This window comes from Suillus clintonianus, assembly GCF_016758775.1.
Source record: "Suillus clintonianus strain FC179 chromosome Unknown DEU56scaffold_25, whole genome shotgun sequence".
In the NCBI taxonomy this organism is placed as follows: Eukaryota; Fungi; Basidiomycota; class Agaricomycetes; order Boletales; family Suillaceae; genus Suillus; species Suillus clintonianus.
Genome location: NW_024539249.1, coordinates 87,679 through 114,506, shown reverse-complemented (window position 1 = coordinate 114,506; position 26,828 = coordinate 87,679). Strand labels below are relative to the sequence as shown.

General features: G+C 48.8%; 11 protein-coding genes across 11 annotated transcripts; 7 read left to right on the top strand and 4 right to left on the bottom strand.

Annotated features, from left to right (window-relative positions):
- Positions 1 to 230: 230 nt before the first annotated feature.
- On the bottom strand, positions 231 to 3,280 carry DEU56DRAFT_940609 (alpha beta-hydrolase; the record flags this gene model as incomplete). The annotated part of the gene is made up of 18 exons (XM_041358901.1): positions 2,979 to 3,280; positions 2,737 to 2,923; positions 2,649 to 2,685; positions 2,495 to 2,589; positions 2,401 to 2,438; positions 2,319 to 2,350; positions 2,177 to 2,269; positions 2,013 to 2,126; positions 1,890 to 1,960; positions 1,479 to 1,834; positions 1,399 to 1,430; positions 1,207 to 1,348; positions 1,133 to 1,153; positions 1,071 to 1,077; positions 908 to 1,017; positions 850 to 860; positions 632 to 793; positions 231 to 575 (listed from the first exon to the last, which is right to left on the bottom strand). Exons 1-18 carry the CDS (start codon positions 3,133 to 3,135, stop codon positions 231 to 233), a joined length of 2,010 nt encoding a protein of 669 aa, XP_041209802.1. The 5' UTR covers positions 3,136 to 3,280.
- Positions 3,281 to 3,897: 617 nt separating this feature from the next.
- DEU56DRAFT_870773 (gamma-glutamyl phosphate reductase) lies at positions 3,898 to 5,447 on the top strand (the record flags this gene model as incomplete). Its single annotated transcript, XM_041355657.1, has 4 exons — positions 3,898 to 4,065; positions 4,130 to 4,400; positions 4,455 to 4,777; positions 4,833 to 5,447. 4 exons carry the CDS (start codon positions 3,898 to 3,900, stop codon positions 5,445 to 5,447), a joined length of 1,377 nt encoding a protein of 458 aa, XP_041209801.1.
- A 52-nt stretch (positions 5,448 to 5,499) lies between these two features.
- DEU56DRAFT_734341 (uncharacterized protein) lies at positions 5,500 to 6,894 on the bottom strand (the record flags this gene model as incomplete). The annotated part of the gene is made up of 5 exons (XM_041348380.1): positions 5,500 to 5,766; positions 5,816 to 6,198; positions 6,254 to 6,538; positions 6,588 to 6,730; positions 6,797 to 6,894. 5 exons carry the CDS (start codon positions 6,892 to 6,894, stop codon positions 5,500 to 5,502), a joined length of 1,176 nt encoding a protein of 391 aa, XP_041209800.1.
- A 217-nt stretch (positions 6,895 to 7,111) lies between these two features.
- On the bottom strand, positions 7,112 to 10,590 carry DEU56DRAFT_795893 (ANTH domain-containing protein). Its single transcript, XM_041352863.1, has 9 exons — positions 10,492 to 10,590; positions 10,337 to 10,435; positions 10,159 to 10,285; positions 9,772 to 10,088; positions 9,610 to 9,721; positions 9,408 to 9,559; positions 9,214 to 9,358; positions 8,991 to 9,168; positions 7,112 to 8,937 (listed from the first exon to the last, which is right to left on the bottom strand). The coding sequence occupies exons 1-9, from the start codon at positions 10,555 to 10,557 to the stop codon at positions 7,368 to 7,370; spliced, it is 2,766 nt and encodes a 921-aa protein (XP_041209799.1). The 5' UTR covers positions 10,558 to 10,590; the 3' UTR covers positions 7,112 to 7,367.
- Positions 10,591 to 10,695: 105 nt separating this feature from the next.
- On the top strand, positions 10,696 to 13,570 carry DEU56DRAFT_795886 (glycoside hydrolase family 47 protein). The gene is made up of 9 exons (XM_041352862.1): positions 10,696 to 11,420; positions 11,474 to 11,594; positions 11,644 to 11,819; positions 11,883 to 11,991; positions 12,054 to 12,153; positions 12,212 to 12,310; positions 12,361 to 12,944; positions 12,994 to 13,163; positions 13,217 to 13,570. Exons 1-9 carry the CDS (start codon positions 11,098 to 11,100, stop codon positions 13,368 to 13,370), a joined length of 1,836 nt encoding a protein of 611 aa, XP_041209798.1. The 5' UTR covers positions 10,696 to 11,097; the 3' UTR covers positions 13,371 to 13,570.
- On the top strand, positions 13,548 to 15,871 carry DEU56DRAFT_795884 (uncharacterized protein). The gene is made up of 11 exons (XM_041352861.1): positions 13,548 to 13,703; positions 13,759 to 13,845; positions 13,908 to 14,020; positions 14,070 to 14,268; positions 14,317 to 14,449; positions 14,503 to 14,859; positions 14,911 to 14,965; positions 15,016 to 15,043; positions 15,092 to 15,243; positions 15,296 to 15,509; positions 15,564 to 15,871. Exons 1-11 carry the CDS (start codon positions 13,651 to 13,653, stop codon positions 15,775 to 15,777), a joined length of 1,605 nt encoding a protein of 534 aa, XP_041209797.1. The 5' UTR covers positions 13,548 to 13,650; the 3' UTR covers positions 15,778 to 15,871.
- DEU56DRAFT_855517 (P-loop containing nucleoside triphosphate hydrolase protein) lies at positions 15,846 to 18,259 on the bottom strand (the record flags this gene model as incomplete). Its single annotated transcript, XM_041355252.1, has 9 exons — positions 17,888 to 18,259; positions 17,661 to 17,830; positions 17,537 to 17,609; positions 17,297 to 17,488; positions 17,179 to 17,240; positions 16,955 to 17,131; positions 16,767 to 16,900; positions 16,168 to 16,718; positions 15,846 to 16,118 (listed from the first exon to the last, which is right to left on the bottom strand). Coding segments are annotated over exons 1-9 (1,872 nt in total), but the record flags the coding sequence as incomplete, so codon positions are not given.
- A 51-nt stretch (positions 18,260 to 18,310) lies between these two features.
- Positions 18,311 to 20,091, top strand: DEU56DRAFT_795874 (uncharacterized protein). The gene is made up of 6 exons (XM_041352860.1): positions 18,311 to 18,465; positions 18,533 to 18,611; positions 18,659 to 18,878; positions 18,931 to 19,213; positions 19,263 to 19,455; positions 19,508 to 20,091. Exons 1-6 carry the CDS (start codon positions 18,392 to 18,394, stop codon positions 19,931 to 19,933), a joined length of 1,275 nt encoding a protein of 424 aa, XP_041209795.1. The 5' UTR covers positions 18,311 to 18,391; the 3' UTR covers positions 19,934 to 20,091.
- A 135-nt stretch (positions 20,092 to 20,226) lies between these two features.
- Positions 20,227 to 21,995, top strand: DEU56DRAFT_795872 (ZIP-like iron-zinc transporter). Its single transcript, XM_041352859.1, has 8 exons — positions 20,227 to 20,651; positions 20,710 to 20,740; positions 20,790 to 20,873; positions 20,938 to 21,046; positions 21,096 to 21,288; positions 21,348 to 21,418; positions 21,471 to 21,706; positions 21,765 to 21,995. The coding sequence occupies exons 1-8, from the start codon at positions 20,491 to 20,493 to the stop codon at positions 21,888 to 21,890; spliced, it is 1,011 nt and encodes a 336-aa protein (XP_041209794.1). The 5' UTR covers positions 20,227 to 20,490; the 3' UTR covers positions 21,891 to 21,995.
- Positions 21,996 to 22,079: 84 nt separating this feature from the next.
- Positions 22,080 to 24,288, top strand: DEU56DRAFT_795869 (uncharacterized protein). Its single transcript, XM_041352858.1, has 16 exons — positions 22,080 to 22,364; positions 22,418 to 22,455; positions 22,514 to 22,566; positions 22,620 to 22,730; positions 22,781 to 22,794; positions 22,847 to 22,891; positions 22,941 to 23,024; positions 23,075 to 23,142; positions 23,194 to 23,225; positions 23,276 to 23,388; positions 23,443 to 23,520; positions 23,567 to 23,640; positions 23,691 to 23,777; positions 23,830 to 23,873; positions 23,922 to 23,970; positions 24,027 to 24,288. Exons 1-16 carry the CDS (start codon positions 22,134 to 22,136, stop codon positions 24,115 to 24,117), a joined length of 1,212 nt encoding a protein of 403 aa, XP_041209793.1. The 5' UTR covers positions 22,080 to 22,133; the 3' UTR covers positions 24,118 to 24,288.
- On the top strand, positions 24,177 to 26,759 carry DEU56DRAFT_272713 (uncharacterized protein). The gene is made up of 3 exons (XM_041345411.1): positions 24,177 to 26,041; positions 26,098 to 26,241; positions 26,302 to 26,759. Exons 1-3 carry the CDS (start codon positions 24,393 to 24,395, stop codon positions 26,468 to 26,470), a joined length of 1,962 nt encoding a protein of 653 aa, XP_041209792.1. The 5' UTR covers positions 24,177 to 24,392; the 3' UTR covers positions 26,471 to 26,759.
- Positions 26,760 to 26,828: the final 69 nt, after the last annotated feature.

Genomic DNA, 26,828 nt, shown 5'->3' with positions numbered 1-26,828 from the left:
GGAGCTGGATGAACAATCCATGATGCACGATATAGTAGAGGTTCCTTGATTTTGAAATGGTTCTCCCACGTACGGGGCTCTTAATGCGAATTTCGTATTGAGAATAAGCTGCCTCTCCGACTACGCGCTGTGCCACAGATGGGTGTTTAAAATACCCCTTGTAAAAAGAGCTACACAAGTACATGCAAACAGGCTCTCGGCGAGTCCGCTCAATAATGATAATTAGTCCTTTATAATGCAAGTAGCATAAATACCACGGTGACACTCCCGAGTGCCATCGTTATACCTATCTGCGCCGATGCAGAGCTTCCAGGTTGCCTCGCTGAGGCCATCATCACAGGCGCGGAAGTAGCGGTTGCAATATATGCATTCCAAGCCTCCACTGTGGCGGTGGGGAAGTAATATGTGGATTCAGTAGTTGCGGAGCCATAGTAGATGGCAGCCTGTCCTGTCATAATCTCATTTGCCAGGGAAGAGACCTCGCCACCTATGACAGTCGCAGCTCCCGAGGAAGTGGTGGTGACCAATCCGGTCTGGTTGCTTCCAAAGACGAACTCCCTGATGAGGACGAAACCCTTCGGAGTTTCTACAGTTTGAATTTATGGCACTGCAGATGAAGGACGAGACGTACCGATTCGGGGTTTGTGTTTCCCACGAGGTGGCCTGCGTGGTCAACAAGGACATAAGTCCAATTGCGTTCCTGATGCACGATACCAGCGAATTCGTCGTTATCGTTATACCATGGCGTCGACGGTTTGCGCGTGAAACCTTGAATTCCGCCAAAGGTGGTATTCTATGCATGATGAGTGAGCTGACATCCCTTTGTGAAACAGTTGGCGTTCAACATACTTGGATAGTAACTGAGGAAGTGGTTAACACTTTGATGCGACGGATGGTGGCTACTCACTTTGTGAACCAAGGTGCGGAATGAGGGAGTCGTCGTTTCCGGAGAATATGACAACCGAGATCTTGTGGGCCGTGGCATTCGTGGCCAAGTCCGTGAGGAATGCCATAGGTCTGTGTTACGTGGTCAGTACCGAAGACTCCAAGGCATACAAGGATCCACTGACTCGAGACCTAGAAAGGATCAGTCAGTCAGAAATTATAAGGGAGAGGACGAGCATAAGCTTACTTGTATCACCATTAGCATAGTCTTGAGTAAGGGTCATTAGTCAAAGGAACCCTTCAATACAGTCACTGACTGACCGTTGCCAAATGGGTAGTAGATAGACTCTGCCCAATCCTTGCTCGTTGGCGCATGGATAGCAGCGCGAGTTTGTGGGTTGTTCAAGAAAACTGACCCATCCATAGGTGCCTCAGGGTTCAGCGCATCTGGGATGTTATATACCTACGACTTGCAATGAGCACAGCACAATAGCGAAAGCAAAGATAGCTCACGTCGAACATCCCTCCAGAGTCTCGGCTGAGTGCTGTTCTCTCCGTAAGCGACAGTCAAATGATAAAAGCAACGAACATACACCACGGGAAGGTGAAGTTGATGGCATAATCCAGCATCTCATCGTAAACATCGCACCCGTACCATGCGTCGATGGTGCCATTTGCACGGCCAGCTAGATCACGTTTCCAAGCATCCCGCCCACGCAGGCGCTCACGCTTGGACAGACTAGTGCTCCGCTTTGCTAGATGTGCATTGTACCTCTGTGCCATGTCGGCCAAAAATAGCTTCTTGGAGAATTGACCTTGTCGGGCTCTGTATCGCCCCGATGCAGACATACCAATTGTGTTAGGATTTGCTCCAGGAGTATAAGTCAAGGTAGGGAAGTGTCCGTTTTGAGGATATTCGAGGGTAAGGTTATAGCCGCAAAGCGCTTCTCTGGGGAAAAGATTAACGACACCACAGGAGCAGAATTTTGGGTATAAGTACGAACTGTTCACGAAAGTACTCAAAGACATTGGTGTCGTACCCGACTATCTGCGGGTATGTCTCAAGGACACTAACCTTTTGTACGTGAACACTGTGAAGTAGGTCATCTTGTGAGCAGAAGGCTCACCACCGGGAGGAGTTCAAATGTCTCTCCAGATGCAATGGAGCCATCTCCGATGGCTATCTTAGCCAATGTAACTGGCGGATTCTCCATCTCAAAGTACGCTTTCGTGATGTAAGGCTGTTCCGAATGATGTCAGTTTTACGCTTGCAGCAAGACAACACACTCACTATATACATGCCGGCATAGCTTTCGCCCGTTATATGTAATGGACGTTTAGCCAGGCCAGGGAAGATCTTGACAAGATTCTCCAAGAACCCGAACTGTGCGCTGTCAGTGAAAGTGAGGAGCGAGTAAGATAGATGTACTGACGAAGTCCGCCGCCATTTGATCCTCGTCAAAAACTAAAGGAATAAGTTAACTGGGAGGCAAATCTTGTAGGATCTAAACGTACTGTAACCAGTGGAATCAGCAGTTCCAAAACCAACGCCGCTGATGAGATGGATTCTATTGAAGATTGGACATTCAACAGAAAACGCAATACTTACACTGGCTGGTCTATCCAGACGTAGTCTGCTACTTTGTTCCATGCATACTGGTTTTCAAACAGCGAATAATCGTTTTGTACTTGAATCGGGCCATTCTTTTTGCCAATTGTCAAATTCAGAGTTGACGGTGATCAAAGTCCAAGAGAGAACAGACCTCAAACAATAGGCCAACAAGACTTGATGAGCCGGGTCTGCAGCGGTCTGAGCATTGACACTGAGCAAGAAGATATCGTATCGCCTACCCTCCATTGAGCCAAATACCCCATGGTGCATCAGTGGAATCAGAAGTGAAAGAGCCTTCCTCGCTCTCGAAAGCCCAGAAGAATAAGGTATCATTAGGATGACCATCCCTCTGAACAGGAATGTTCCCTGCCCAATTACGAGCGAGAGGCCATGTAACATTTGGCAAACTCTCTGTCACTTGGAAGTCTAGGAGGTGTGTGGTGAGCTTGCGGATTACACGTGTGATCAAGGGTTGACATACAGGCCTGCCACTCCGGACTGTATTGACCATTCGGCATTCCCGAGTACACTTGAGGCCAGCTGCTTGGGGGAGTGCCAGAGGTCTGTTGGGCGTTTGAAAGTAGAATGAATGAGGCGACAACGGCATAGCAGACAAAGGGGTGGGACCGGGACACCATAGCAAAGAAAACAAACGCAGCAAAAAGCTGATAATTTACGAAGGTGACTGGATGTAAGGGTCAGCCAGGTTCTTTTATACCCAACGACCAGGGGGAGAGACTCGGCTTGCCGAAACATGCATATGGATACAGTTTAAGATCATCTCACACTATTGTGAGCGGGGATGTGCCGGCTTCATTTGCTACTTCGGACAATAAGTAGCTCGACATTATCGGATTCGGTTATTGTTGGCACACATCGATACGTGGTCATAGAGGAGAAGGCCGCCGTGCCACGTTCACGCAGTGCATACGTATGGAAGGCCAGCACTAGAGTGCACCAGACCGGATGCGCGTGTGCAACAGAAGGCTGAAGCGCTGACAGAGTGCCAGTGCACGGGAAGAATATTAATAGAACCACACTACATATATAAAGAACCTTCAAGGAGAGAATTACGGGACCGCCAGCTGCGCCAGGAATGTTAAGGGGGATCAAGGCGGCGGATTCCTGCGAATTCTCTCCTGGATGTTGACATCGTGCGACTGTCGTCGTCCTCTCAATTGTTGATTCTTTGACCCATGAAAATAGTGCGGGGAACACCTTGCACATGCATGTCGACACCTGAAAAATTTCTGATTGCAATTGGCGTACCCGTATATGCAAATAGTAGCACAAACAAAAGTTAACGTTGACTGACGAGTCAGTATTTGTGCTATTAGCTACGGTTTCTAAGTAGACCAAGGAAGACATCTGCCTTCAGTGTTCTCCAGCATCTCTCAACGATGGGATCTGATATTGCCGCGGAAGAAATCGCAAAAGCTGCAAAAGCTGCATTTGAAGAGTCTCAGTTGCTTCCCCCTGCTGTTCGAATAGATGCCCTCGCGAAGATCAAACAGCAGCTGGAGGCTAACAAGGCTGAGATACTCGCAGCAAATAAGCAGGACATGGAGGTGCAACATCGTTTCTCGGCTCAAGATCCATATTAATGATCCTCACACTTTCTGTTTGCATAAGGCGGCACAAGTCGAGGTCGATGCAGGCAGGATATCAAACGCCATGATGAAACGTCTCGACCTCGGAAAGGGCGATAAGTGGGATTCCATGCTCAAGGGCGTGCAAGATGTCGCAGACCTTCCCGATCCGACTGGAATCATCTCCTACGCTTCACGGCTCGATGATGATCTCGAACTCTATCGTGTATCGTGTCCAATAGGCGTTCTTCTCGTCATTTTTGAAGCACGCCCCGAGGTTGTGGTAAATATTGCGGCTCTCGCGATCAAGTCGGGTAGGTCTGTTATCTCTAGCTGGTGAGATGTGCATGTAAACCCACCATTTTCAGGCAATGCTGCGATCCTCAAAGGCGGAAAGGAATCGAATCATACCACATGTCTGCTTGCCAAGGCCATTGCGCAGGGATTGGCACAAACCTCACTTCCAAGCACATATATCCAAGCCATCCAAACAAGAGCAGAAGTTTCTGCACTACTGGATCTTGATCGCTACATTGACTTGGTCATTCCCCGCGGAAGCAACAGTCTCGTGAAGGCGATTCAAAACAGCACGCGGATACCAGTCATGGGCCATGCGGACGGACTGTGCCATGTTTATCTCGATGAATCCGCTGACCGTCAAAAAGCCATCCGCGTGGTTGTTGACTCAAAGGTGACCCTCGCAATTGTTCAGCCAGTGATCATATTCTCACGACAACACATCCTAGACGGATTATCCATCAGCTTGCAATTCCGCAGAAACTCTTATTGTGCACACCTCTCTTCTCAACACGGTGTGGCGAGAGGTTGCACAAGCACTCTTGGCAGCAGACGTTCATCTCTTGTGTGATTCGCATACCTTGTCAGCACTTGCCTCGCTTCCCAACATCCCCGAAAAGTTTTCGAGTCATGTCCACTCGTCTACAGAATCTTCCTACTCTATCGAGCACCTTGATCTTACGATGTCTGTCATAGCTCTGCCTTCGATACATTCCGCAATTCAATTCATCAACTCTCATTCCTCCCATCACACGGATGCCATCGTAACCGAGTCCGAGCCTGCAGCGTCTGCATTCTGCAGAGGCGTGGACTCGGCAGGGACATTTGTTAATGCTAGCACGCGTTTTGCAGATGGATTCCGTTATGGCTTCGGAACTGAAGTTGGAATTAGTACAGGACGGATACACGCTCGTGGGCCAGTGGGTCTTGAGGGACTTGTCATCTACAAATATATAATGAGGAGTAAAGCGGAGAGGGGTCACATCGTAGGAGAATTTGGTGTAGGAGAGGGGAAGAAGAGCTTCAAGCATGCAGCAATTGCAGCAACCAGCGTACCATTCTAACAAAAATGAAGAACACCGTAGCCGAAGTAAATCATAATATGTCGACAGATCCTCAGGATTGTGCATCCTCTTCCAGTTTTGCCTTCTTTGCAGTAGGGCTGCCATCATCTTCTCCGTCATCTGCTCTGCGTTTAGCTGGTGCATCTACTTCAGCGGCTTTCTTCTTCTTCTTCACAACCAATGATGTCAAGTCGTTAACCACTGCTGGTTGTCCGGGCACAGATACCGGCTTAGCATTCAATTCCGCATCTAGCGCTCTTGCAGCCATCGCAGGAGCAGACTCTGTTGGCTCGCTGGGAGTTGTTTTAAGTTCCTCCACCTATGCAAAGCCCTGTCAATATGCACTTCCTGAGCCTGCAAGGGCTCACCTTCAGAGCGAGGTCTTCTTTCAACCCTTCGCACTCCTTAATTTCGGCTTCCATCTGAGTCTTGGTCAGATGCCGCACGCTATCTGCGAATACGCCCGAGCCAACGGCCTTGCCCTTGCCCTTTTTATCTGCTTTGGCTTCCTGACTGGGTACAGGGAGCAGCTTTCCGTCCATTCCGTCACGGAGTTCTGCTAGGCGAGCATCAACGCTTTCCAGAGCCTTCTCCGCGTGCAAAATAGCATCCGAAAGTCGCCCAGAGGTTAGGTCAAGTACTATACTGAGTTTATAGTGTGCTTCAGCAATTTGACGGGATGAAATCGGGAGAAGATCGATCTTAAGTGCGAGTCCCTCCGAGTAGTCGGTAATAGCTTGGTCGAATTTCTCTGTAAAATAGTCTATTAGTATGGGGAGGCTTAGCCAAACAAAAGTTGGGCGTACCCGTCTCGAGAGACACATCTCCAAGGGCAATATATGTCTCAGCGAGCTTCATTTTGACTTCGTCGTCTTCATCCTTGCCTTTCTCATAAATTGCACGTGCAAGCTCCAGGACTTCCCATGCGGCATTGAAGTCATCTTCTGGCTCTCCATCTTCCCCTTCAGCATCTTCTTCGTCACCCTCTTCTTCTTCTGCAATTGCAGCTTGACCGAAAAGGTCGACGCCTTCATCCGCATCTCCGGAAAAGGAGAGAATAGGACCCTTTCCATTGGCGCCAGTGGCTGAGGCTACACAACGATCAGCTGCAGCCACGACAAACTAAAACGCGTCACACACGTTTCCCTTCTGCTTCATCTCCGTTCTCGGGCTGTTCCTTACCCAAAACTGAAGCCTGTGATATCGCGTTTTCTAGCAGTGCTTTTCCATACGAGAAGTACAGATTAGCTGTTTCTGGCGCATCCTCGCCATGCTTCTTTGTTCTATAGTACGAAAGACACGAAGCGCGTCAGAGCCACAATTTAATGAGTCCTACTTTGATCACGTACTGAAGTTCCAGAGCAGTAGCATAGTATTCGACTGCTTGCTCGTATTTTTTGAGGGCAAACGCGCGTCTAGCATGCTCAAGAGCGGTCTCCACAGTCATATCTGGTGCAGACGCGTCGGTAGCATTTGTCTGCGCTGCTTTAAGCTGTTCCCTGCATTTGTGGTAGTTCAGTCAAAAAAAATACTAGGTATCTCCGGGGCGCAACTCACGGGGCCATTATGTAGTGAACTAGACACCCGCAGTGGTAAGGTTGATGGCGGTTCAGAACAAAGTGCAGCCAGCGCCGGGAAGCGTGGATTGTTGACGCGACTTCCGATCACGGTGGCTCGGGGTCTTTGGGACTCAACTTGTGGAGTCCTCATAGTACTGCAAAAATTGGTATTCAAGACGCTTGCACAAGCTCGACTACTAGATTATACAAAAGACAGGTAGGAAGAAGTGAATGGGAGGTCCGGGCAATGTGATATCCGTGAGCGTAAACGATAGTGGGATACTTGAGCGAGGGATAGCGATAAGAGACAGAATTGAAAAGAAATAGATGCGTGAATTAGACAGTGAGAGACAGGTCGAGACTAAATAAGCGATGCGGTCCCGCTTTGCTGCTGGAAAGGCTGCTGTGAGGGATCCTGGGCTCCAGGATATCCAAAAGCGCCCCTTCCGTAATTGGATCCAAAGGATGAGGATCCGTTGAATCCACCGAACTGTGGCAGTGAGTTCATAGTGGGCAGCCCAGATCCACCCCCGGCATTTGGCGAAGATGCAGCATACATCGTAGCCCTGAAAGGATTGGCTCCACCAGTTGCCTGGGGTCTGAGACCGACCCCAGGCGTGGGCCTTGTATCTGGCTGTGAACTAAAGGTACCAACACCAGTGGGCTGCTGCCCGATGCTCGAAACACCAGTGCCAAAAGCAGAAGTTGCTCCATTCGGAGCTGATGTAGAAGAGATGTTGCTGGGCGTACCAGTGACACTAGGAGTAGTGGGACTTGACTGTGGTATTGGAGGTAGCGATTCCAACAAGGATGCCCCAAACGATGACGTCGGTTTAAATGGCTTGATACCACTGAAGCCGGTCATTTGGGGCTTTAACTGGCCACCTAAAGGCGACATGGAAGGAGTGGAAGAGGTGATGGTGGCACCAGTAGGTTGCGTAGATAGTGGCGAGAAAGAAGAAAACGAAGAATCTGATGCAGTCAGCGCAGTCGCGGTGGAGGATGCGCTCTGGGGGTTGAGTATTCCAGAACCGTTAGGCCCAAATTTGCTATCCTCTGATTTTCGGCCGAACGCAAAGGACGAGGCAACACTCGATATCGATGACTCGCCACCTAACGCGCCTGGCGGTCCATAAAAGCCCGTCTGTTGTGGCTGTTGGGTCTGAGGTGGTGCAAAATCGGCGGGCGGAATATTGTTCGAGCTTCCGATACCCATGGCCAGCTCCATCAGTGTTGGTGGCTTTGGCACTGGTGGGGCTGGCGTGGTTGGCACTCCGAACGGATTGCGTGAGCCAGTCTGGTGAGATTTGACAGGTTGTGCTACTGGCGGCGAGGTTGAAGACGCCTGCATTGCGCCAAAAGTTGTGAGGGGAGTCGATGCAGGTCGAGTGGGGACGTCGAATGACGTGTGCGCCCCATTAATCTGTCCAAACTGTGTGTTTGTGGAAGGTGGCTGCATAGCAAATCCGCTCGAGGACTGTGCGAATGACGCCTGTGATGGTTGAGGGTGGGAAGTAAGCTGGAACGGTGGGTTGGTTTGTCCAGCAGGCTGCGATTGGGGCGAGAATGCATTTGTTGACCCAAAGTTAAAAGCAGGCGTGCCTGTCCCCTGCAGCAGCATCATGCTTTGTCTAAATGGGTTCGCACCAGTAGCTTGAGGCTGCAAGAAACCTGCGCCTTGTGGCATTGCGAAGCCAGTAGCTTGTGGTTGCAAGAATGTAGAGAAAGGTCGATGTTGGTGTTGAGAGGATGACGGTTGCTGACCAAAGGAGTTCGGCTGAACTGACTGGAAGGACTGGGAAGAGAAAGCAGTAGCTTGCGGTTGAATCTGACCAGGGAAACCGAAAGGTTGGCCTTGAAAAGCCCCGGTCACTTGTCGCTGAACGAAAGGATTAGGCGCTGGCTGTTGACGGAAGTGGTTGGATGTCGGGCTGTGCGAAAATTAGCAACATCCCTGAGATATCGGCAGTGATTCATGGCTTACCTGCTACTCGTAGGATTGAACATGGTAGGCTGATCTTCCTCGACAGAAGCAAAGAAGTCTACCATAGCCTGAGTAGCTTCGGGCTTAGGTGCGGGATTTGAAGCTTGAGTGGATGGCCCATTTAATGGGGCGGATGTAGATGCAGTAGATGTGGATGGGATTGCTTGCGATGATGAGGCTGAGAGAAGTTAGATTGTAGCTCTGTGAAAGTAGACTTAATCACCTTTAGGCGCCGAGGATGGGGCCCCGCTGCGACTTCTGCCGCTTCTGTCGGCAGCTTCCTTATTTGTCCTATACTCAATTCTGTTCTGCTCAAAATTGGGGTCGTTCAAGTATTCTTGAAGTGCACCCGCCAATAATACAGGGGCCTGATGGTATCTGTGAGTGGTTTAACAAGGGCAGGAAAACTCTACTTGCATGCTTCAATGTTGGGATCGGAACGTTGAGTATATTCTGCAATTTCTTTGCGACGCCCAAGTACTCCACTACTCGCTCTGTCTGAGTGCAGAAATGACGATATATGGAGAGGGCCTGCTCAGCGTCAATCTTTGACATCTCGAAATAGTGTTCTGGGATTCCATTAAAAATTAGGAAATGATACAAGGACTGGTAAACAAACCTAATACATTGATGACACCTTCATTGCCAGCCTGGAAAAGAATGAGTAAATCCTTGACAAGCATGCGTAGCGCAGTTATTGTTAATTCATCTTCCAGATCATCGAGATAGAACTGATAAATACTGTGTAAGTGACCTGGCGGACTCGGACATATAGGCGTACCCTGCACTCTACCAGAGTGTCTATCATTGTTTGCACGGTCTTGGTCTCCCTGAGTAAGCCCTTGTCCACAGTCATGACGCGTAATTTCCTTCCCATGATTGTTTTGCTCCTTTGAGGAGCCCTAGACTTGGTGGATGCTGACTTTTGGGCCGGGGCACTCGAGTATGCCATATCCTCTTCGATAGAGTTATTGACGCGCATGTCACGATTGGACTCTGCCTGAACACGAATTGCGTCGTGCTTCAAATCACGATATGCGCGTATGCGGGAGTCCAAATAAATTGCATAGTGCTGGAGATTCTGAGGAGCGTTGTATCCTGAGTACAGTGGTAAAATATTAAGTGGGTCTATATTTCCAAGAGGATTATGACCATTGGCAAGACGTACCTTCCCAGTTACCAGCAGAGACATTTCTCAGACGAAGAATTTCCGAAGAAGATAGATGAGACAAGACGTTGTCTGTCGCACCATTGCGAATCATGGTATGGAGCACGATTAGTGCCTTGAACACGACCTATGTAGATCGTCAGCTGTACTCTCAAGTGCTAGGGCATTTGTGACGCACTATAGCATTGGGTTCGCGAAGGCGAGGAACGAGTGCTTTGCAAACGTCATGGACAGCGCCGTCTTCTGACCAAGTAGCAGCAATGATAGGATCTAGGTACTAGGGGATAAAAGTTAGTGAGAAATAAAGGAAAAATAGTGCTATTGAATAGATACCTTTGCCTTTGGAGGGGCAGCCTTTGGTTTGCAAGCTAGCTTGACTGTCTTGTCGAAGCTGGACATTGCTCGACGATGATGTTGGTCATAAGTCAGACTTCATTGGCACATTATTCACTTGCCCAATTCTCATACGAACTTCAAACTCAGCTCCGCCAGCTTCCGCTCATGCTTCAATCCATAAAATATTAAACTGAATTATTCAATCATTCTTCCCAGTTACCAGTATCACTGCAGGAAGTTTCGCATTACTGTCACATCAGAGCGCGTCCTCCAAGGGGACCAGTAACGGCCTGCAGGCAGGGTCTTTTTTGGTTTCCTGATTTGTTATTGCCACGTGCACGTGCTTCGGTTCGACAACGCTTCAGTCGCTTCTGCATGACTTTGCATTTCTTGCGTTCAACGCTCTCCTAGTCGATTAATTATTGCGTCTGGTGCACGCGGTTAGTTGCCTTCTCGTTGGTTGCAGGTGGAGCTCAATTTACATCCGTATCCATCTACCGTGGGTGTTTGGGCGTGTACTGGTTTTAGTACAACTCACGTAGGAAGTCCCGTTGCCCCACTCGTTCACACCGCACAAGTTTCCCCATATCTTAATCTTCAACCATGAATTTTCCTGCCGGATTCCTAGGAAATAATGCAGCCGCCAAAGTATTCTCATCCCTCCGTCGCAGAGGCATCTCCATCCGTCATATCGCATTCACATTCGGCCTTTCCGTAGCACTCCTGACGCTCTACTTCAACTTCTTCCGACTTACCGGCTACTCATTTTCCGCTGATGCTATGCATTACCCTCCCGAGACACCAGAGGTATGGGCAGATAGATCCCTTCAAGTCAGGGACGCCTTCTTGCATGCCTATCATGGTTATGAACGCTTCGCGTTCCCAAATGATGAGCTCCGTCCTTTATCGAACGCCAGCATAAATAAGTGAGCTAACGTCTGCATTTCAATTTCACATCCACTCACGTAACAACATAAAGCTTCAATGGATGGGCCGTCACTGCAGTTGACTCCCTTGACACAATGATCATGATGGACTTAAAACAAGAGTATAACCGCGCAATGATAGCTGTACATAATACAAACTTTTCCCTACCCACGGTGAGCGATGTCATCTAACACCTCTCAGCGATGCTCAAATTGTCCATAGAATACCCGTGTGCCATTCTTTGAGACTGTCATACGTCAACTTGGCGGCCTCCTCTCCGCTTATGCGCTGACTAACAACGATATATTACGCACTCGCGCTGATGAACTTGGCACAATACTGGCTCCTGCATTTAAGACCGCCAGTGGGTTTCCTAAGTTTTCCGTAAACACTGTCAGGTAATCCCTATCATTTCTAATTCATATCGCTTCTGTAGGCCTGATTTTTTATCGTTGCTTTAGAGGTACAAGTGACGGGCCAATGGTCGGAGGCTTGGCAGAAATTGCGAGTTATCAAATGGAATACGCTTATCTCGGTAAGATTACTGGCAAAAAGGAACATGTTGATCGAGTGAGTTCAAAGTCATGTTTATCGCATAGGATCGAGCCTATTCTGTCCTGAACTGCACCTAGGCCACAGCTGCCACGCGTAACTTTTACAGTGCTGAATTGCGCGAACACGGCGGTATGTATCCGATGCTTTGGAATCTGTCATCGGGACAAGCGAGAGACTGTATGTGCATGATACATAGTAGATAGACTCGTACTGACAGCATTCTTGCGATCACCAGCACACCTTTCCGTTGGCGCCGCCTCCGACAGCGCCCACGAGTACATCCTCAAGCAATACCTAATGACCGCTCAGAAGGACAAGGCAAATCTCGAGATGTGTAAGTTTTTACCCACCAACGTTTCATCTCTGCTCAATTGTACTTGGTAGACCTCCGCTTCACTTCCCACGTTTTTAATAACTTGATGTACATCTCGCCGAATCGCCACCTCTTATACATCACAGATTCGAAATTGTATAGGACCGGCAATCGCCCCACACATGACTTCGAACACCTATCTTGTTTTTTCCCTGGCCTACTCGCCCTTGGAGCTCACACCCTTCCGCTTGATAATCTCGAAGAGGTTGGACTGAACTTCACTGCGCTCGCAGACGACCTGCTCCCAAAACAAAAAATGGGCTATGAGGAGCTTGCCTCATTCAATCTTACGGATTTACATCTATGGGCTGCTGAAGGGCTGGCACAGACCTGTTACCTGACTTACGCAGACCAACCGACAGGGTTGGGACCCGATATCGTGACCATGCTATCTGGCGGCGTGCGTCCCGAGATACCGTGGATGGACGCTATGCGAGAGTGGAGGACATCTGGTAGAAGAGGTCCCCCACCTGGAGTGGAAGATAAGCACCCTTGGGTAGGAGATAGCACCCCTAGGAATGGGCGAGAGCGTGAGATGGCCTTCGCTATGAGAGACTATTACGTTAAGAACGCTGACTACCAACTGAGACCTGAGGTAAGACAATAGGTTTCCAAGATATTGCAGTCTGATATCCGCTTTTTAGACCGTAGAGTCGCTTTACATCCTGTATCGTGTCACTGGCGATGTGAAATGGCGGCATCGCGGATGGGCCATCTTCCAGGCTATCGAACGGGAAGCGAAGACTCCATCGGGGTACGCCAACATTGACAAAGTGGACACCTACAACCCACAACAGCTTGATGTTATGCCTAGGTTTGTGCCTCACCTATGCATCTTGTCTTTCTCCTTTTCATGTCGTACAACAGCTTTTTCTTGGCCGAAACATTGAAGTATCTCTATCTTCTCTTCCAAGAGGAGGACCCCGTGCCCTTGGATAAGTGGGTGTTCAATACAGAAGCTCATCCATTTCCCGTCTTTGAATGGACTGAGAAAGAGAAAGAGGAGTATGGTGTACCATGATATGTACTCTTCACACATCCACTAAATTCAGTGATTACCATCACACGAACTGTCAACGTACTATCTTCGCTGCCTAATTCTCGCACTGTGCCATTTACTGTTTTCTGCGCTACTTTGAACGACTCGTGACTCAGTTAATGATCAGTGGTTTGTGGGCCGGCCGGTCCGGAGCCAGTGAGGTTGTTCAGCTGGACGGTGGGATATGCACATTTGCGCAGGCAGTCAGTCAGGGAGCCACCAGCGTCAAAGACCTCTCTAACTACACCATCTTTACACCGTCATGTCAAACTTGAAACAGGGCGAGTTTGTCGGGTCTCTTGATTGCGGCACAACGTACGGCTATGTTCTGATTACTGAATAGTCAATGCGGCTGAGGCCATGTTTGCAGTTCCGTGCGGTTCATCGTCTTTGATCAGTACGCAAATATCGTTTCCCAGCATCAATCAGAGTTCCCGCAGTATTACCCGAACCCAGGGTGAGTAGTCATCCCCTCGTTCCTTACCCTGCTCGATTCCTTACTGGCGCTGCATGTGGCAGGTGGCATGAGCACGACCCTGAAGAAATACAACAAATCTCTGAGGAGTGCATCACTCATGCTTGTGCGAAACTGGAGGAAGCAGGATGGGCCAAGGAGAGCGTGAAAGTGATCGGTATTTGCGTTCATACAGCCCAAGAGGTTCCATCCATCATACATTGCAGGCATTACGAACCAGCGTGAAACTACTGTCGCGTGGAGTAGGACTACAGGTAAACCTTTGTGCAAGGCTATCGTTTGGACCGATTCTCGTACGAAGAATACTGTCGCTCACTTTGAGCACCTATTGGCTACGACTGGACTCGAGGTGGAGCCTGGGCAATTTAAGAGCGGAGAAGAGGGTGTTGAAGCTCTGCGTGACATGTGAGTGATGTACTACTCTACGTGATTTGACTACTCACTCCAGGATAGTACGGGCCTGAAGCTCTCGACGTACTTCTCTGGAATCAAACTTCGATGGATGATTGACAACTACAGCGAAGTCCAGAAGGCCCATGACGATGACGATCTGCTTTTCGGAACAATCGAATCATGGGTTGTTTATGTAGGTGTACTGCTGCCAATCAATGTTGATAGATTGTCCTGATGTCAGAGTAGAACCTTACAGGCAACGTCCAGGGTGGCATTCATGTTGGCGAGGTAACGAATGCATCTCGCACCCTTTTGCTAAATCTACACAACCTTACTTGGGATGAGCGGTTGCTGAGCTTTTTCGGTTTCCGACCGTCGATACTACCTAAACTCGTGTCTTCCTCAGAGGTGTATGGTCAACTGTCTCAGGGTCCCCTGAAGGGTGTTCCAATCGGAGGACTTATCGGGGACCAACAAGGCGCTTTAGTGGGAAACAAGTGCCTCCGACAAGGAGAAGCCAAATGCACGTATGGTACGGGTGCGTTCCTCCTGTTCTGTACGGGAAACGACATTGTTAAGAGTGGTCATGGACTTCTGAGCACGGTAGAGAGCCTTCTCGGTGTCACGCACTATTGCTCATGAGTTTTTCGGAAGGTGGCTTACCAGCCCGGTCCAGGGGCTGCTCCAGCCTATGCATTGGAAGGAAGTAGTAAGTGCGTTATTATTCTTCGATAATGCACAAATGATAAGTTTGTGTAGTCGGAGTTGCTGGAAGCGCCATCAAATGGTAAGATACAAGTATTGGTTTACCTCGTCCCCTCAGTGTTCGTGTCAGGCTGAGGGATTCCATGGGTTTCATCAAGTCCGCCAACGAGATAAACACGTTGGCAGCATCAGTACCTGATACTGGAGGTGTGTACTTCGTCACCGCGTTTTCTGGTCTCCTCGCACCGTATTGGGATCCGGGTGCTGCAGGCCTCCTTATTGGTACGCTGAATTCACCATTTCCCGTTGACAATATAGCAACTTTTAATGACAGGACTGTCCTCGTATACCACTCCCGCACATATTGCTCGTGCGACTATGGAAGCTGCTGCTTTCCAGACTCGTGCAGTTCTTGAGAGCATGAAACTTGATTCACGCACAAAGCTCGAGCATCTTAAGGTTGATGGAGGCATGACCAATGGCGATGTTTGCATGGAGATCTTGGCGGACATCGGTGGTTTCGACGTTGTCCGTCCTGATATGAGAGAGTATGTGCTTATCCATATCAAGAACGGAGAAAAGCACACTGACTATTGAGACAGATCAACCGCCCTGGGTTCGGCGCTTCTTGCCGGCTCAGCCATCCGGTTATTCGGTTGGGACATGTCTAAGCCAGCGACGCTGTCGGAAGTCAATACCAAAGGCAGCCGAACCTTCACGCCCCATATGCCCGAGGAGGATCGGGAAAAAGGGTGGACTGCATGGCTGCGTGCCGTCGAGAGGTCAAAGGGCTGGGACGAGGGCGTTGACGAATGAAATGGAAGTAATACGATGAAATCAAATTCAATACATGTTGGGTACCACTGCTGGGTAACACACTACCGAAATTTCTTAAGAGGATCTGATTTTTTCTTCCCGCCACGACCTCCACCCCCACCGCCTCTGGTACTACGGCCACGGCCACGACCGCGTGCAGAAGACTTTTTGAAAGGTACAAAACCAACTGTAGACTCTTCAGCTTCGATAGCTGGAGCTGAAACTAGACGGGGAAGCAAATATTTTGGTATATGTTTCATATGGGCCTGAACCCTGGTGGGATGCAGCGGTTTGTCATGGCGTAGATATTCGAGGTCGAGTGGATTGTCCTCAAAATGGGCCTGCACAGCACATTAGCATCGCACAAAGTAAAATAATTAGTGTACCCACTTTAAGTTTCTCTGAGTTGATAATCTCAGTTTTAAGTTCCTTGATCCTGGCCTCCTTGATAGCGCTTCTTGTCACAGACCGCAGTGCGTCGTCCATTCGATAGCGGAATGACTCCACTTGTTTCATATCAAACTTGTACTCCTGTATTTTGGAACTCCGTGCCGCCTGCTGTTTCTCAATCCTTGCGAATACAGCCTCGTCATTCTTTGCGCTTTCAAGGCAACCGACGACCTTGTTTTTACCCCATTGGTCTTTAGGAACAATATAGGATAACGACATTCCTGCCCGCCCAGCGCGAGCAGTGCGTCCTACGCGGTGAGTATATGACCGAGATGACGTGGGTAGATCGAAGTTGAGCACACAAGCAACGTCGACGAAGTCCACTCCACGGGTAACGCCATACTCTTTGTCCGACTTCGTACGGCGCCTTGTCTTCTTTGATTTGGAGGGGCCAGGTTGAGGAGAGTTACGAGGATGCTTCCGCTTTTTAGATGTGGGTTCAAGTTCCGCGTCTTCGTCTGGGTTGGTCTCCGCGCGCTGTGTTGGTGTCACTGGGAAGCTGTGAGAAGCGGTCAAAGCTCAGAAAAAATACAACCTACACTCATCGTCAACACCATCGAGGCCATCCTCCTCAAGTTCATCGTCAGAATCAGCTTCCGCGTGGGCTCCATTTTCGTCAGTCGCAATGATGTAATCGTAAACACCTTTGTTAAACTCCTGCACTGTATGGTATCTATAAAATATTGAGTGGGAAGACATGTGCAACAAATTTTAAATTCTCTCGTACCTGGAATTAAGGGGAAGCTCAGAGTTTAGCACACAGCTTTTGATCGAGAACTGTTCCAAGAATAGTTTCAAGCGGTAGCAGCGGTCGACGTCGTTGACGAACAGTATGCATTTGCCTTTTATGAGGCGGAGTTTGAGGATGACGTATGTGAGAAGGAATTTGTCGACTTCGGAGCACCTAAGGAGAGGTAAGAATCAACAAGTGATGAACTATGCACGACTGACTGAACAGAGTATTGGCTGAGGAGTGAGGTTTCATCCTCATCCTCTTCCAGCTTCAGGATAGCCTGAAGACGAAGTTAGCAGAAATCAGAGCCAAAAGTCGGCGAGTTGATAAGCTCACTGGACTACGAAGTGCCAGGCCCTTCAATGTCTCGACATCATCCGTCATGGTTGCACTCATCAAGAATGACTGATACACCTTTGGGAGATATGCTCCAGTAAAAATTTGTCGAACGTCCTCATCGTGGCCATAGGACAAAATGAGGTCAGCCTCATCAATAACAAGGGATTCCAATGAAGAGAGGTTCAAAGTCTGGATAAATATGAGGTACACTCCGTGTACTGTGGGATCACGACGCACCTTTGACTGAAGCAGCCCAAGGGCACGAGAAGGAGTTGAAATGACGATATCTGGCTTATCTGCAAGAAGTGCACTGGATGCTCAAGTCATAAGAAAGTGATATGAACAGCAGGAACCATCTCACCGTTGCAGATGTGTAGAGGAACCGGTGGCAGAGTTAACCACGATAACTTCCTTCTCGCAATAAGTGAGGAGGCTTTGAAGACATGCCGTGACCTGTTCGGACAATTCGCGAGTGGGCACAAGAATTAAAGCACGCGTCACTTGATAACCTTCATGTAAGGTGGATAACGACTTGTTGCATGATTTAATGAGCACTCGATACAATTGATCAGAATGTGATACACCCACAGATTTCGCACTAAGAATTTTCTGCACAATTGGGATACAATATGCAGCGGTTTTGCCGCTGCCTGTCCGAGCTCTTGCGAGGATATCGCGGCCTTCTAGTGCAATGGGCAAGGCTTTCACCTGGACGAGGGTTGGGCGAGCGAAGCCCATGTCTGCAAGGGCGCGTAGTATGCGGGCATCCAGTAAATGAGCAAAAATCGAGAACGTTGATTTAGAGTCAACCAAGCGTGTCTCCACCATTTTTGTCTTTGGAACTGCGTCTCCCAATGGAAGATAGCGGCTGGGGCTGGCTGAACAACAGTACTTGCAGAGTTGTGAACTTGTAGTCGTCGAATGAGTTTTCAATCATAAGCGCTAAGCGGTGTGCTGCCCAAGAAAGGTATGTTCCCGGTGGCCCGACAAGCTATGGTAATAGTATCATTTCTTGATCAGACAGTCAGGCTGGAAGGACAATGCTCATCCTCTTCATCGTTTCTCCCCGACTCTACACCAGACTTGATTATCATGAGCGTTGCTGAACAAATTCGAGTTCGCGTAGATGACTCAAATTCTGATGAGGGCAAAGTATTGTGTGGCATGTACGTGCATTTGAACTATGCAATCTCGAGAACTTCTTTTTCAGATGCTATTGATTTCTCTCTGAAGCTGTCGTAGACAGTTTTCTAGGTATACGTGCCCGGGGTGCAATGTTTCTTACTGCAGCCTGACGTGTTTTCGTTCAGAGGTAGGTACATAACCCACTCTGAATGACAAGGCAATCAAGTCGTGCAGGCTCATTCCCAATGTTCGGAGACATTTTATCGAAAGGAAATTCAGACTAGCATCAAATCAAAGTCTTCGAAAACACACGAGGAGAGGGAAAAGATGCTTGAGTTGCTGAAGCGTCTCGAAGACCAAATTGAAGAGGAAGATAGCAGCTTGCTGCGTAACCAGGATGAATCCGACAGTGACGCCAATGACCTCGTCTCTAGATTCGCCGGCGTGGATATTTGTGCGTGATCCTGATCCCTTAGCTAGTTTGCAGCCAATTGCGGTCCGTTTAGCTTCAACATCATCCGATGAATTACTCAGACTTTTGACCAAGGAAGAAATTGACAAGTTCTTCAATGCGCTCAGGGACCCAACCGGTCAACTGGCTCAACAATTACTGTCTAGTGAGGAGTTGCAGTCTGTGAGGCAGGAGCCATGGTGGGAAGGTTCTTTGGAAGGATCTCCGGGCGGGAACATGCAATATGGATCAAAACCTGCACTCATGGAGATCCCGCTCAAGCTCCTAAAGCACCAGTCCGGTAGTCCCTCTCTGATTTACAACATTTGCGCTGTCCTGTGAGTTTTGATGCTCTGTCATCACCAGGTGATCTCCTGATTGTGATAGTATTGCTTATGCGTTCGCTACCCGCCATTTGTCTGTTTCACCATTATCCTTGGCGGAAAATGATGCGTCGGATGAAGCAGAGGCGCGCAGAATCATCTCGCAAGCCGTCCCGTTCCTGATAGCTCGTCAGTCACAAGTGCTGCACTCGACGCTAGGCAGTGCTGTCACAGACGTGTGGTCACGCTTTGACCCTGTATGTTTCGATTCATTATCAATCACTGAGGCGGTACTCAGTGCTATTCAAGGGGACCGTGGGCGCCATGTCTTTGTCGGTGCTCTTGCATGATTCATTCATCATGATGAGACCCAGAAAAGTGGTCGCCGCATCTTCTGGTCACAGCTCATTAAGTGATCATCCGTCTGTTACATTATTAGCCGCATTGTCGGACCTCTCAGGTCTTTTCGCTCCACGCTCAATTGGTGTGCCTAGCCACATTCAGATGAAGCTTAAATTTTACGCCGCTCAAATCCTGTCGACGCCACATTTCGTCCTTCGCGCCCTTGCGACCGAACTACAAGATTACGCCCGGGCCCTGAAGGCGGAGGCAGTAATCAATCCTAGTCCCCAGGAGATGAACCTTCACGCTTCACTGCCAAAGCCGGCATCAAATCATAATACTACAACCAACGGCCGAGGATTTGGGCCATTGATTGAGGAGTATCCTCAGTAACGCGGAGGTTCTGTCTGTTGGTCAATCCACGGTTTCTATTCTTTCGAATGTGTCTTTAAAATACATGGTAGCATGTGGTGATGCATAATACTGATACTTAGTAATGGACGCGAGTCCGTGGAGGACGTGAAATCAAAACCTGTGGCCTTATTTATGCATGGATAGCGCACTTAATGCAGCCGACAGTCTTGAGGTCAAATTGCAGCACATTTAGGAAAATCGAGTAATATGACCACATTCACTCTAGTTCATGTATTCCCTTGATCGACGATTCATCGTACGTATGATTCAGAGACTCGCGCGAGTATGCCACCTGGAGCCAACGTCGTGGATCAAGTAAAAACAGGGTGGCGAACATATGGTGGCTGTGACGCATGTGTAAATATCAAACCCTTTCAGACGGGTCCGCATCAGGAGGTCCGATGCCCTGAGGACCCTCCCAGTCATGAAAGTCAGAGGGGATATTTAACGTTCACAAGCACCACTAAATTCCTCCCAGAGCATTCGTTTTTCTCTCTAACCCGCCAATATCTTGGACGGTAACTTCACCTCAAATTATGTCGGACTTAAATTGCGGTTCCGGTGGAGGCGCGACCACATATCCACAGTTGCGTGTAGCATCGGTCTTCATCATCCTCATCGGATCGACTACCGGCGCACTTTTTCCAGTTCTTGCTAAACGGACAAACTGGCTTCATGTTCCCAAACCCGTCTTCGAGTGAGCAATGAATTATTCAATGTGAATGCATGCAGCCGTTCTGATATGAATCCGGTAGCTTTGCCAAGTTCTTCGGTTCTGGTGTCATCGTGCGTTCCATCATCTCATCGATTAGATCGGTCGTTCACAATTAAGCAGATAGCTACAGCTTTTATTCACCTCCTTAGCCCCGCTATCAGTGAGCTTGGATCTCCATGCTTGTCACCGGCTTGGCAGCAGTATGTAAGTCAGGAGTCTCTGCAACTTGAAGCAGTATCATGACTTACGTACATGTCGTGTATCACAGCCCTATCCGCTTGCATTAGCTATGCTTAGCATATTTTCGATTTTTATTGTTGAACTGGTGGCCTTCAGGTGGGGTACGTCCAAACTGGCTGCCCTCGGCGTAAAGCACGGTGCGTTTAGGAGTCATCCCATGTCGAGGCTTCTCTTATTCCAATACAGACGCACATGGTCACGGTCTCGGCGCGCACGCTGCACATGGACCTGAAGGAGGAAGCTTGCCGGATAGTGACTCACACTCTGAGAAGATCCATGAGGATTTAGAATCTGCCCACGATCATACGCGCCTGGATCTTGGTGCTGCAGGGCAGATCATCGGTGTGTTCATCCTAGAATTTGGCGTATTGTTGCATAGGTGTGATATCCTTTAACTGAGTCACGTCCAAGATTAATTCATGCTCACTATTTGCGAAGTATACTCATTGGTCTGACGCTGGCGGTTGATCCGAGCTTCAAAATATTGTTTGTTGTCATCATATTTCACCGTAAGTAATTCCAGCATCTATAAATTACCGTTGGACTGACATGATACTGCAGAAACCTTTGAGGGCCTTGGAATTGGTACTCGTCTTGCTCACTTACAGGTTCCCCCGAAGTACAATTATGTAGCCATCTGTGCCGCGCTTTTGTACGGAATCACCACACCATTAGGCATTGCAGTTGGGCTTGGAGTTAAAAGCACGTACAACCCAGGCAGTACAACCGCCTCCATCGTGAGTGGAGTGCTCGACTCGCTGAGTGCAGGTATCCTGTTGTATACTGGTCTTGTTGAGGTATGTTATATTTCTTAGCGATGCGACCGAAGCCCGAACACTCATCATTTTTATGCAGCTTCTTGCTCACGAGTTTATCTTCAATAAAGAAATGATCACCGGGTCTAACGGACGCGTTGCCTATGCCATCTCATGCATGCTCTTTGGATGTGGGATAATGGCGCTCCTGGGGCGTTGGGCATAATGAATATCAATATGTTGTGACCATCTAGTGTACCATTGGAGATCTTACTGGTTTACAGTTGTATTGCCCCGGAAGCTATTTTTAATGCATGGCGGACAGTTTCAGAAGTTGTTGATTACACGCGGCAGGGCCGTGGCACAGTCCGTACGGCTTACATCAGATGGCCTATTATGTACTTAAGTTGGTCTACTTAGGGAGTCTGAGGCTCCCCATTACGCGTACTCGTGTCGTTTTGCTGGTAAGATGAAGACAAAGGTTTCACTACTCCTGCTCTCTTTCAGCGGACTTACACTTTCGAATCCTGTCAAACAAGCCTTCTATGATGCAGGAGGCAACCGACAGGTTGTTATGCAAGGCCAGGTGTTTGATGTGCCCTCTGACCCTCAACCCGGTTTCAATCTGGACTTGAACGAACTCCGGCTGGTCCAGCTATCGGAAGGTCAGGAACCGGTATGGATGACAGAACTCGAGAAGGTGAGGATACGCACTGCACAGTCACTGCGATCTACTCACCGTGTGCCATCTAGATCGAAGCTAAAGCCATGGGACTTCGCTTCTTCGACGTGTACTTATTTTCTTTTCTTCGTTTACATGTTGATTCTCAATTTTGCTTGTATGTCTAGCACAGATAATCGTGGCCTCGGTTCGTCTGCTGATTTGCGCGTCGCGACGAAAAGTGAGTATACCAACCTGTCGGTTGCAGAAGTCGTATAGCTTGCCTTTTCACAGCTTCATACCCACCGCTGAGCGCGCATGAACAAGTCACCAAAGTCATCAAGACGCTGTCCACCGAAGGTCCAAGGGCAAACTTGGAGAAGTTTTCGAGCTTTAGAACGAGGTGTAAGTCTGATATCCGCTTGGTGTTTCAGCACACTAACCCAATGTTGTAGACTATCGCAGTGAGGTAATTCCTCTCCTTAACAGTCTATCCTGCAACTCTCTCAACTGCTGTGTAGACAGGCAAGGAAAGCCAACAATGGCTACTGTCAAAGATAAATGAAGTATGTTCTTCGCATGTTGCTGGAGTGATTGCCCACATTTGGTCATCAGATTACCGCGGATTCCGCATCGCCTTCATTGAAGTCTCTAATCAGCGTCAACGAGTTCCATCATTCTTGGGGACAACACTCGATTGTAGGTTCTATCCCTTTTTCTCATTCTCTCGTTGGCAAATTACTGGCTAGATCGTCAGAATCAACAGTTCCGATCCAACAGACGATCGGATCGTCATCCTTGGTGCTCACCAAGACAGGTGAATGTTGTCTTTGGATTCAGTGTTTGTGGAACTGATGTTTTTTCCTAGCACAAACTTATGGCCATTCCTTGCCGCCCCTGGTAATTCGTACTCACTGGATATTTTGAATTTGCTGGCTGATTTCAGTAAGGCGCTGATGATGACGGGTCGGGGAGCGTAACTATTCTCGAATCATACCGTGCACTGTTGGCATCTGATTTCCACCCAATTCGGCCTGTTGAGTTCCACTGGTATTCTGCTGAAGTAAGTCATGTGAATGCGTGACGTATGTCTGTGTTACTGATCCTGGGTTTTCAGGAGGGCGGTCTTCTTGGTTCACAGGCTGTCGCTCAGCACTATGAAGCCCAGGGCTTGAAAGTTTACGCTATGAGTCAGGTAGGAATGATGTGTTATCTTGATTGTAGTAACCTGACTTCCGTAGTATGACATGACAGCATGGGTAAAGAGAGGTACACCAGAGGAAGTTGGTGTAATTGTAGACTATGTGGACTCAACGTGAGCATTTTGTCATGATCATTTATTGTATTCTTACCTGGCAATACTAGCTTGACGGACTTCAACAAGGGATTGATCACTGAATATCTGGATATACCGTTTGTTGAAACCAAATGTGGATATGCTTGTTCCGACCAGTAAGTAACTTATGCGTATTACGTTGCAAGTGCCAGCTACTTACTCTACCAGTGCTCCTTGGAGTAAAGCGGGATACCCTAGCATCTTTACCATTGGTAAGATGATGGTTCATTAATTCCAGCTCAATCTGATTATTCCATTAGAAGCGGCCTTTGAGAATGCAAACCACAGGAACATCCATACCGCCAACGAGTTAGTATTCTAGACCAGATTGTGGAAACTGCGGATACTGACCATCACTCTTGTAGTCGGATTGATATCTCGGATGAGTTTAGCTTTTCACACATGTTGGAATTTTCTAAATTGGCTGTGGCCTTTGCCATCGAGCTTGGATGTTAGCTTTGTACTATTCTACCGGTCTGGAACGTTGTTAGACCACGTCTGGAGCAATACCCTTGTACTTCAGGCGGGCATTTCCGGCGTCATCTGACGTATGTTTAAGTTTGGCTTAAGGTTATTACCGTAATGAGCCAGATATGCTAGATTATCATCAAATCTTCTTGCCCCGCATCAGTCCCCGTGTCCCCACCTTGGTCCCACCGTTTATAAAGATCTTCACAAGTACCAGGGTAAACGAGTTGTGAGCCCCCTCAGCTCTTCAACTTGAAGCGACTATGTCCCAGACGCAGCGAAGGCTGTCTGCTCGTCGAGGATCTGTCAGTGCATCAGATCCATTTGGACAGCATGCCACCCTTAATCATGATCCTAATCGATCATCGTCATCGACTTTGACCATCGTTCGCGTTCTGGATCCCAGTACGCAAGCAGGTGTACCACAAGGCACTGGAACCACTTCGATTCATCTTTCAGAACCGCCTGCACCAGCGCTTCACCGCCGTTCACTACGTCATCCTGGAAGTATAACATCTTCTTCGACGAATGCAGATGGATCAGCTGGTAGACTCAGCTTTGCATTTTCATCTTTCGCTCCCAACTCTTCAGCTTCAGCTTCCTCTTCTATGTCTGCACCAGCCGTCACTACTACTCCTAGCCGACGGGCCTCTAGCCCGTCTACTTCCCCCCGTCTACGCTCTAGCTCACCGCAGTTCAGCCGGAAATTATCTTCGTCAGGTTCTTCCCCATTTTCTAAACCCAACTTGTCCCCAGAACAACTCGTAGACCTTGCTCGTCAATCAACTAGCCCTCGTTATGTCCCTCCGCCTGCATCTACCCCTAGTACTCCTCATCTTCCCGCGCTTGCAAGTCCGGGGGGTTCCTCCAGTCCCATCTCTGGCACAATGACAGCACCTGCAACATTCACACCGTTACCCGAGGACATATACCTTCCTTTCATCGACCGCCCCATTGAAGTGGCCCAATTACTATCAACTCATCCCACGACCAAACTTTTTTCCCTCCTCGCTCAGACATTTCCGAGGACACAAGGCCCGGAAAATCTTGATGATTCTACATTCTCTGCTGATCCTGCGAAATGGTCCTTCGGGACTTTGCGCCTCTGGCTAACCATTGTGGATAGACACACAGCCAGTGACGCCCTCTGGGTGCGCAACGCGCGCAGATGTGTCCTTTCTCATTCAGAGCTCATATGGGAGCGTCTGAAAGGGGCACTTGGCGTTCCTCCCGAACTCGAGGTCGACGGAGAATACGACACGGAGAGTGTGATTATAGCGGATGATCACCCGTCGGATGTTTCTGTCGCCCCCACTCCAGCGATGTTGGATGCGGACGTTGCGGTCGAAGACTCAGGAGAGACAAACACACCTCTCACATCGTTGCCGCATAGTGATGTCCAATCTTCTCAAAACGACTCTATGTCCTCATCCCCGCAAGAGGCTCCCCTCTCCATCTCAACTCACTTGTTGATTGAGCCCATACTCGCAACCCTTGCCTCAAACGCAAACATTTCTGCTCCTGGTTCAACTAATCCGCCCCCGCTCAGTCTCCCACCAAACATGTCACAGTCTGCTTCTCTCGGAAAGGGAGATGGGCTGCAGGACATTGGCGAGGAGGCAGAAGACGAGGACTGCGCAGATACAGAAGCGCCTGAAAGGGACACTCAACCCGTCGAGGATTCTTCGCAGATTCATGGGTTACGCATCTCCACTTCACCTGTGCCGTCTTCTCCTGCTTTTGCGCCACAATCATTTTCACATCCCACTAGCCCAGTCTTGAATCCGAACGACTCAGGACGCAACAGCACTGAGCTTAGATGGTCGTCGGAATTTACCCTTCCCCTTACTAGGCGCATTTCTCGTACGAGTTCGCATGGTTCGGTCAATAGCCTCGGACGGCCCACGTTTGGGTGGGTTCCTCCGTGGTTTTCATAACGTACTTGCTAACCTTCCCAAACTCTCACAGCTACAACTACAGCTCAGCTGGTTCTGATTTCGGAGACAACGATAACGAGCGCACGTATGATCCTGTTGGAGACCGTGGTCCAGGAAACCCGCTCTTCCCCAGCAATTTCGCACGACTGGCATTGGGCCCAACATTGAGCGCCAAGTAAGTCTTCCTTTTGAAGCATTGCGTGCAACAATTGAATATTGACGACTCTTCCCTCAGTAATCCTAATTTGCGTCCCTCACGCTCTTCCACCCAGCCAGCATATTCACGCTTTGCTAAGTGGGCGCCAGGTGGGCGCCCTCCTAGTTGGATCGATGCTTGGGACCCTGTCAAGCACGAATATGCCGCAACCACCGCTAGCGGTAGTAGCATCGGGGGCGGTGAATAAGCTGGCATGGCACCGCAATGCACGCGCTCTCAAATTAAATCCCCTCATTTCTCGCCGCTCCTATTTTTTTTTGATCTTTGACAATCGTTCAATCCATTGTTCTCATGTCCTCCAGAAGTCGCAGCAATGATCAAAAAATCTCGCATTTCACTGATGTACTTCTAATGTTGTTTCATTGCTTTCCTCGCTTTGCCCATTTGCCTCTCATCTGTAGTCTTCGTAGTCTGAATTGAAGGGAAGTATGCATACTATGGGTACAATCAAGGAATAATACACGAATCACGTTGGCTCACGGAATACACGTAGCTCTCATTGCAAAACACCTGTGGGTCGAAATCTGATTTGGGTATGTGAAGTA

Bases quoted from the DNA above. Each gene is read 5' to 3' on its own strand.
- DEU56DRAFT_272713 (XM_041345411.1), top strand. From the start codon at position 24,393: ATGTCCCAGACGCAGCGAAGGCTGTCTGCTCGTCGAGGATCTGTCAGT. The intron at 26,042-26,097 runs GTGGGTTCCTCC...AAACTCTCACAG, and splicing joins CTCGGACGGCCCACGTTTGG to CTACAACTACAGCTCAGCTG. The intron at 26,242-26,301 runs GTAAGTCTTCCT...CTCTTCCCTCAG, and splicing joins GGCCCAACATTGAGCGCCAA to TAATCCTAATTTGCGTCCCT.
- DEU56DRAFT_795869 (XM_041352858.1), top strand. From the start codon at position 22,134: ATGAAGACAAAGGTTTCACTACTCCTGCTCTCTTTCAGCGGACTTACA. The intron at 22,456-22,513 runs GTACTTATTTTC...TTGTATGTCTAG, and splicing joins GGACTTCGCTTCTTCGACGT to CACAGATAATCGTGGCCTCG. The intron at 23,143-23,193 runs GTGAATGTTGTC...GTTTTTTCCTAG, and splicing joins CTTGGTGCTCACCAAGACAG to CACAAACTTATGGCCATTCC.
- DEU56DRAFT_795886 (XM_041352862.1), top strand. From the start codon at position 11,098: ATGAATTTTCCTGCCGGATTCCTAGGAAATAATGCAGCCGCCAAAGTA. The intron at 11,595-11,643 runs GTGAGCGATGTC...AATTGTCCATAG, and splicing joins CAAACTTTTCCCTACCCACG to AATACCCGTGTGCCATTCTT. The intron at 13,164-13,216 runs GTTTGTGCCTCA...GTCGTACAACAG, and splicing joins CAGCTTGATGTTATGCCTAG to CTTTTTCTTGGCCGAAACAT.
- DEU56DRAFT_795893 (XM_041352863.1), bottom strand. From the start codon at position 10,557: ATGTCCAGCTTCGACAAGACAGTCAAGCTAGCTTGCAAACCAAAGGCT. The intron at 9,722-9,771 runs GTACGCCTATAT...AGTATTTATCAG, and splicing joins ACACTCTGGTAGAGTGCAGG to TTCTATCTCGATGATCTGGA. The intron at 9,169-9,213 runs GTGATTAAGTCT...AACTTCTCTCAG, and splicing joins CCCATCCTCGGCGCCTAAAG to CCTCATCATCGCAAGCAATC.
- DEU56DRAFT_795874 (XM_041352860.1), top strand. From the start codon at position 18,392: ATGAGCGTTGCTGAACAAATTCGAGTTCGCGTAGATGACTCAAATTCT. The intron at 18,612-18,658 runs GTAGGTACATAA...CAAGTCGTGCAG, and splicing joins TGACGTGTTTTCGTTCAGAG to GCTCATTCCCAATGTTCGGA. The intron at 19,214-19,262 runs GTGAGTTTTGAT...TGATTGTGATAG, and splicing joins TACAACATTTGCGCTGTCCT to TATTGCTTATGCGTTCGCTA.
- DEU56DRAFT_795884 (XM_041352861.1), top strand. From the start codon at position 13,651: ATGTCAAACTTGAAACAGGGCGAGTTTGTCGGGTCTCTTGATTGCGGC. The intron at 14,860-14,910 runs GTAGAGAGCCTT...GTTTTTCGGAAG, and splicing joins GTCATGGACTTCTGAGCACG to GTGGCTTACCAGCCCGGTCC. The intron at 15,510-15,563 runs GTATGTGCTTAT...CTATTGAGACAG, and splicing joins GTCCGTCCTGATATGAGAGA to ATCAACCGCCCTGGGTTCGG.
- DEU56DRAFT_795872 (XM_041352859.1), top strand. From the start codon at position 20,491: ATGTCGGACTTAAATTGCGGTTCCGGTGGAGGCGCGACCACATATCCA. The intron at 21,289-21,347 runs GTGTGATATCCT...CTATTTGCGAAG, and splicing joins TTTGGCGTATTGTTGCATAG to TATACTCATTGGTCTGACGC. The intron at 21,419-21,470 runs GTAAGTAATTCC...ATGATACTGCAG, and splicing joins TGTTGTCATCATATTTCACC to AAACCTTTGAGGGCCTTGGA.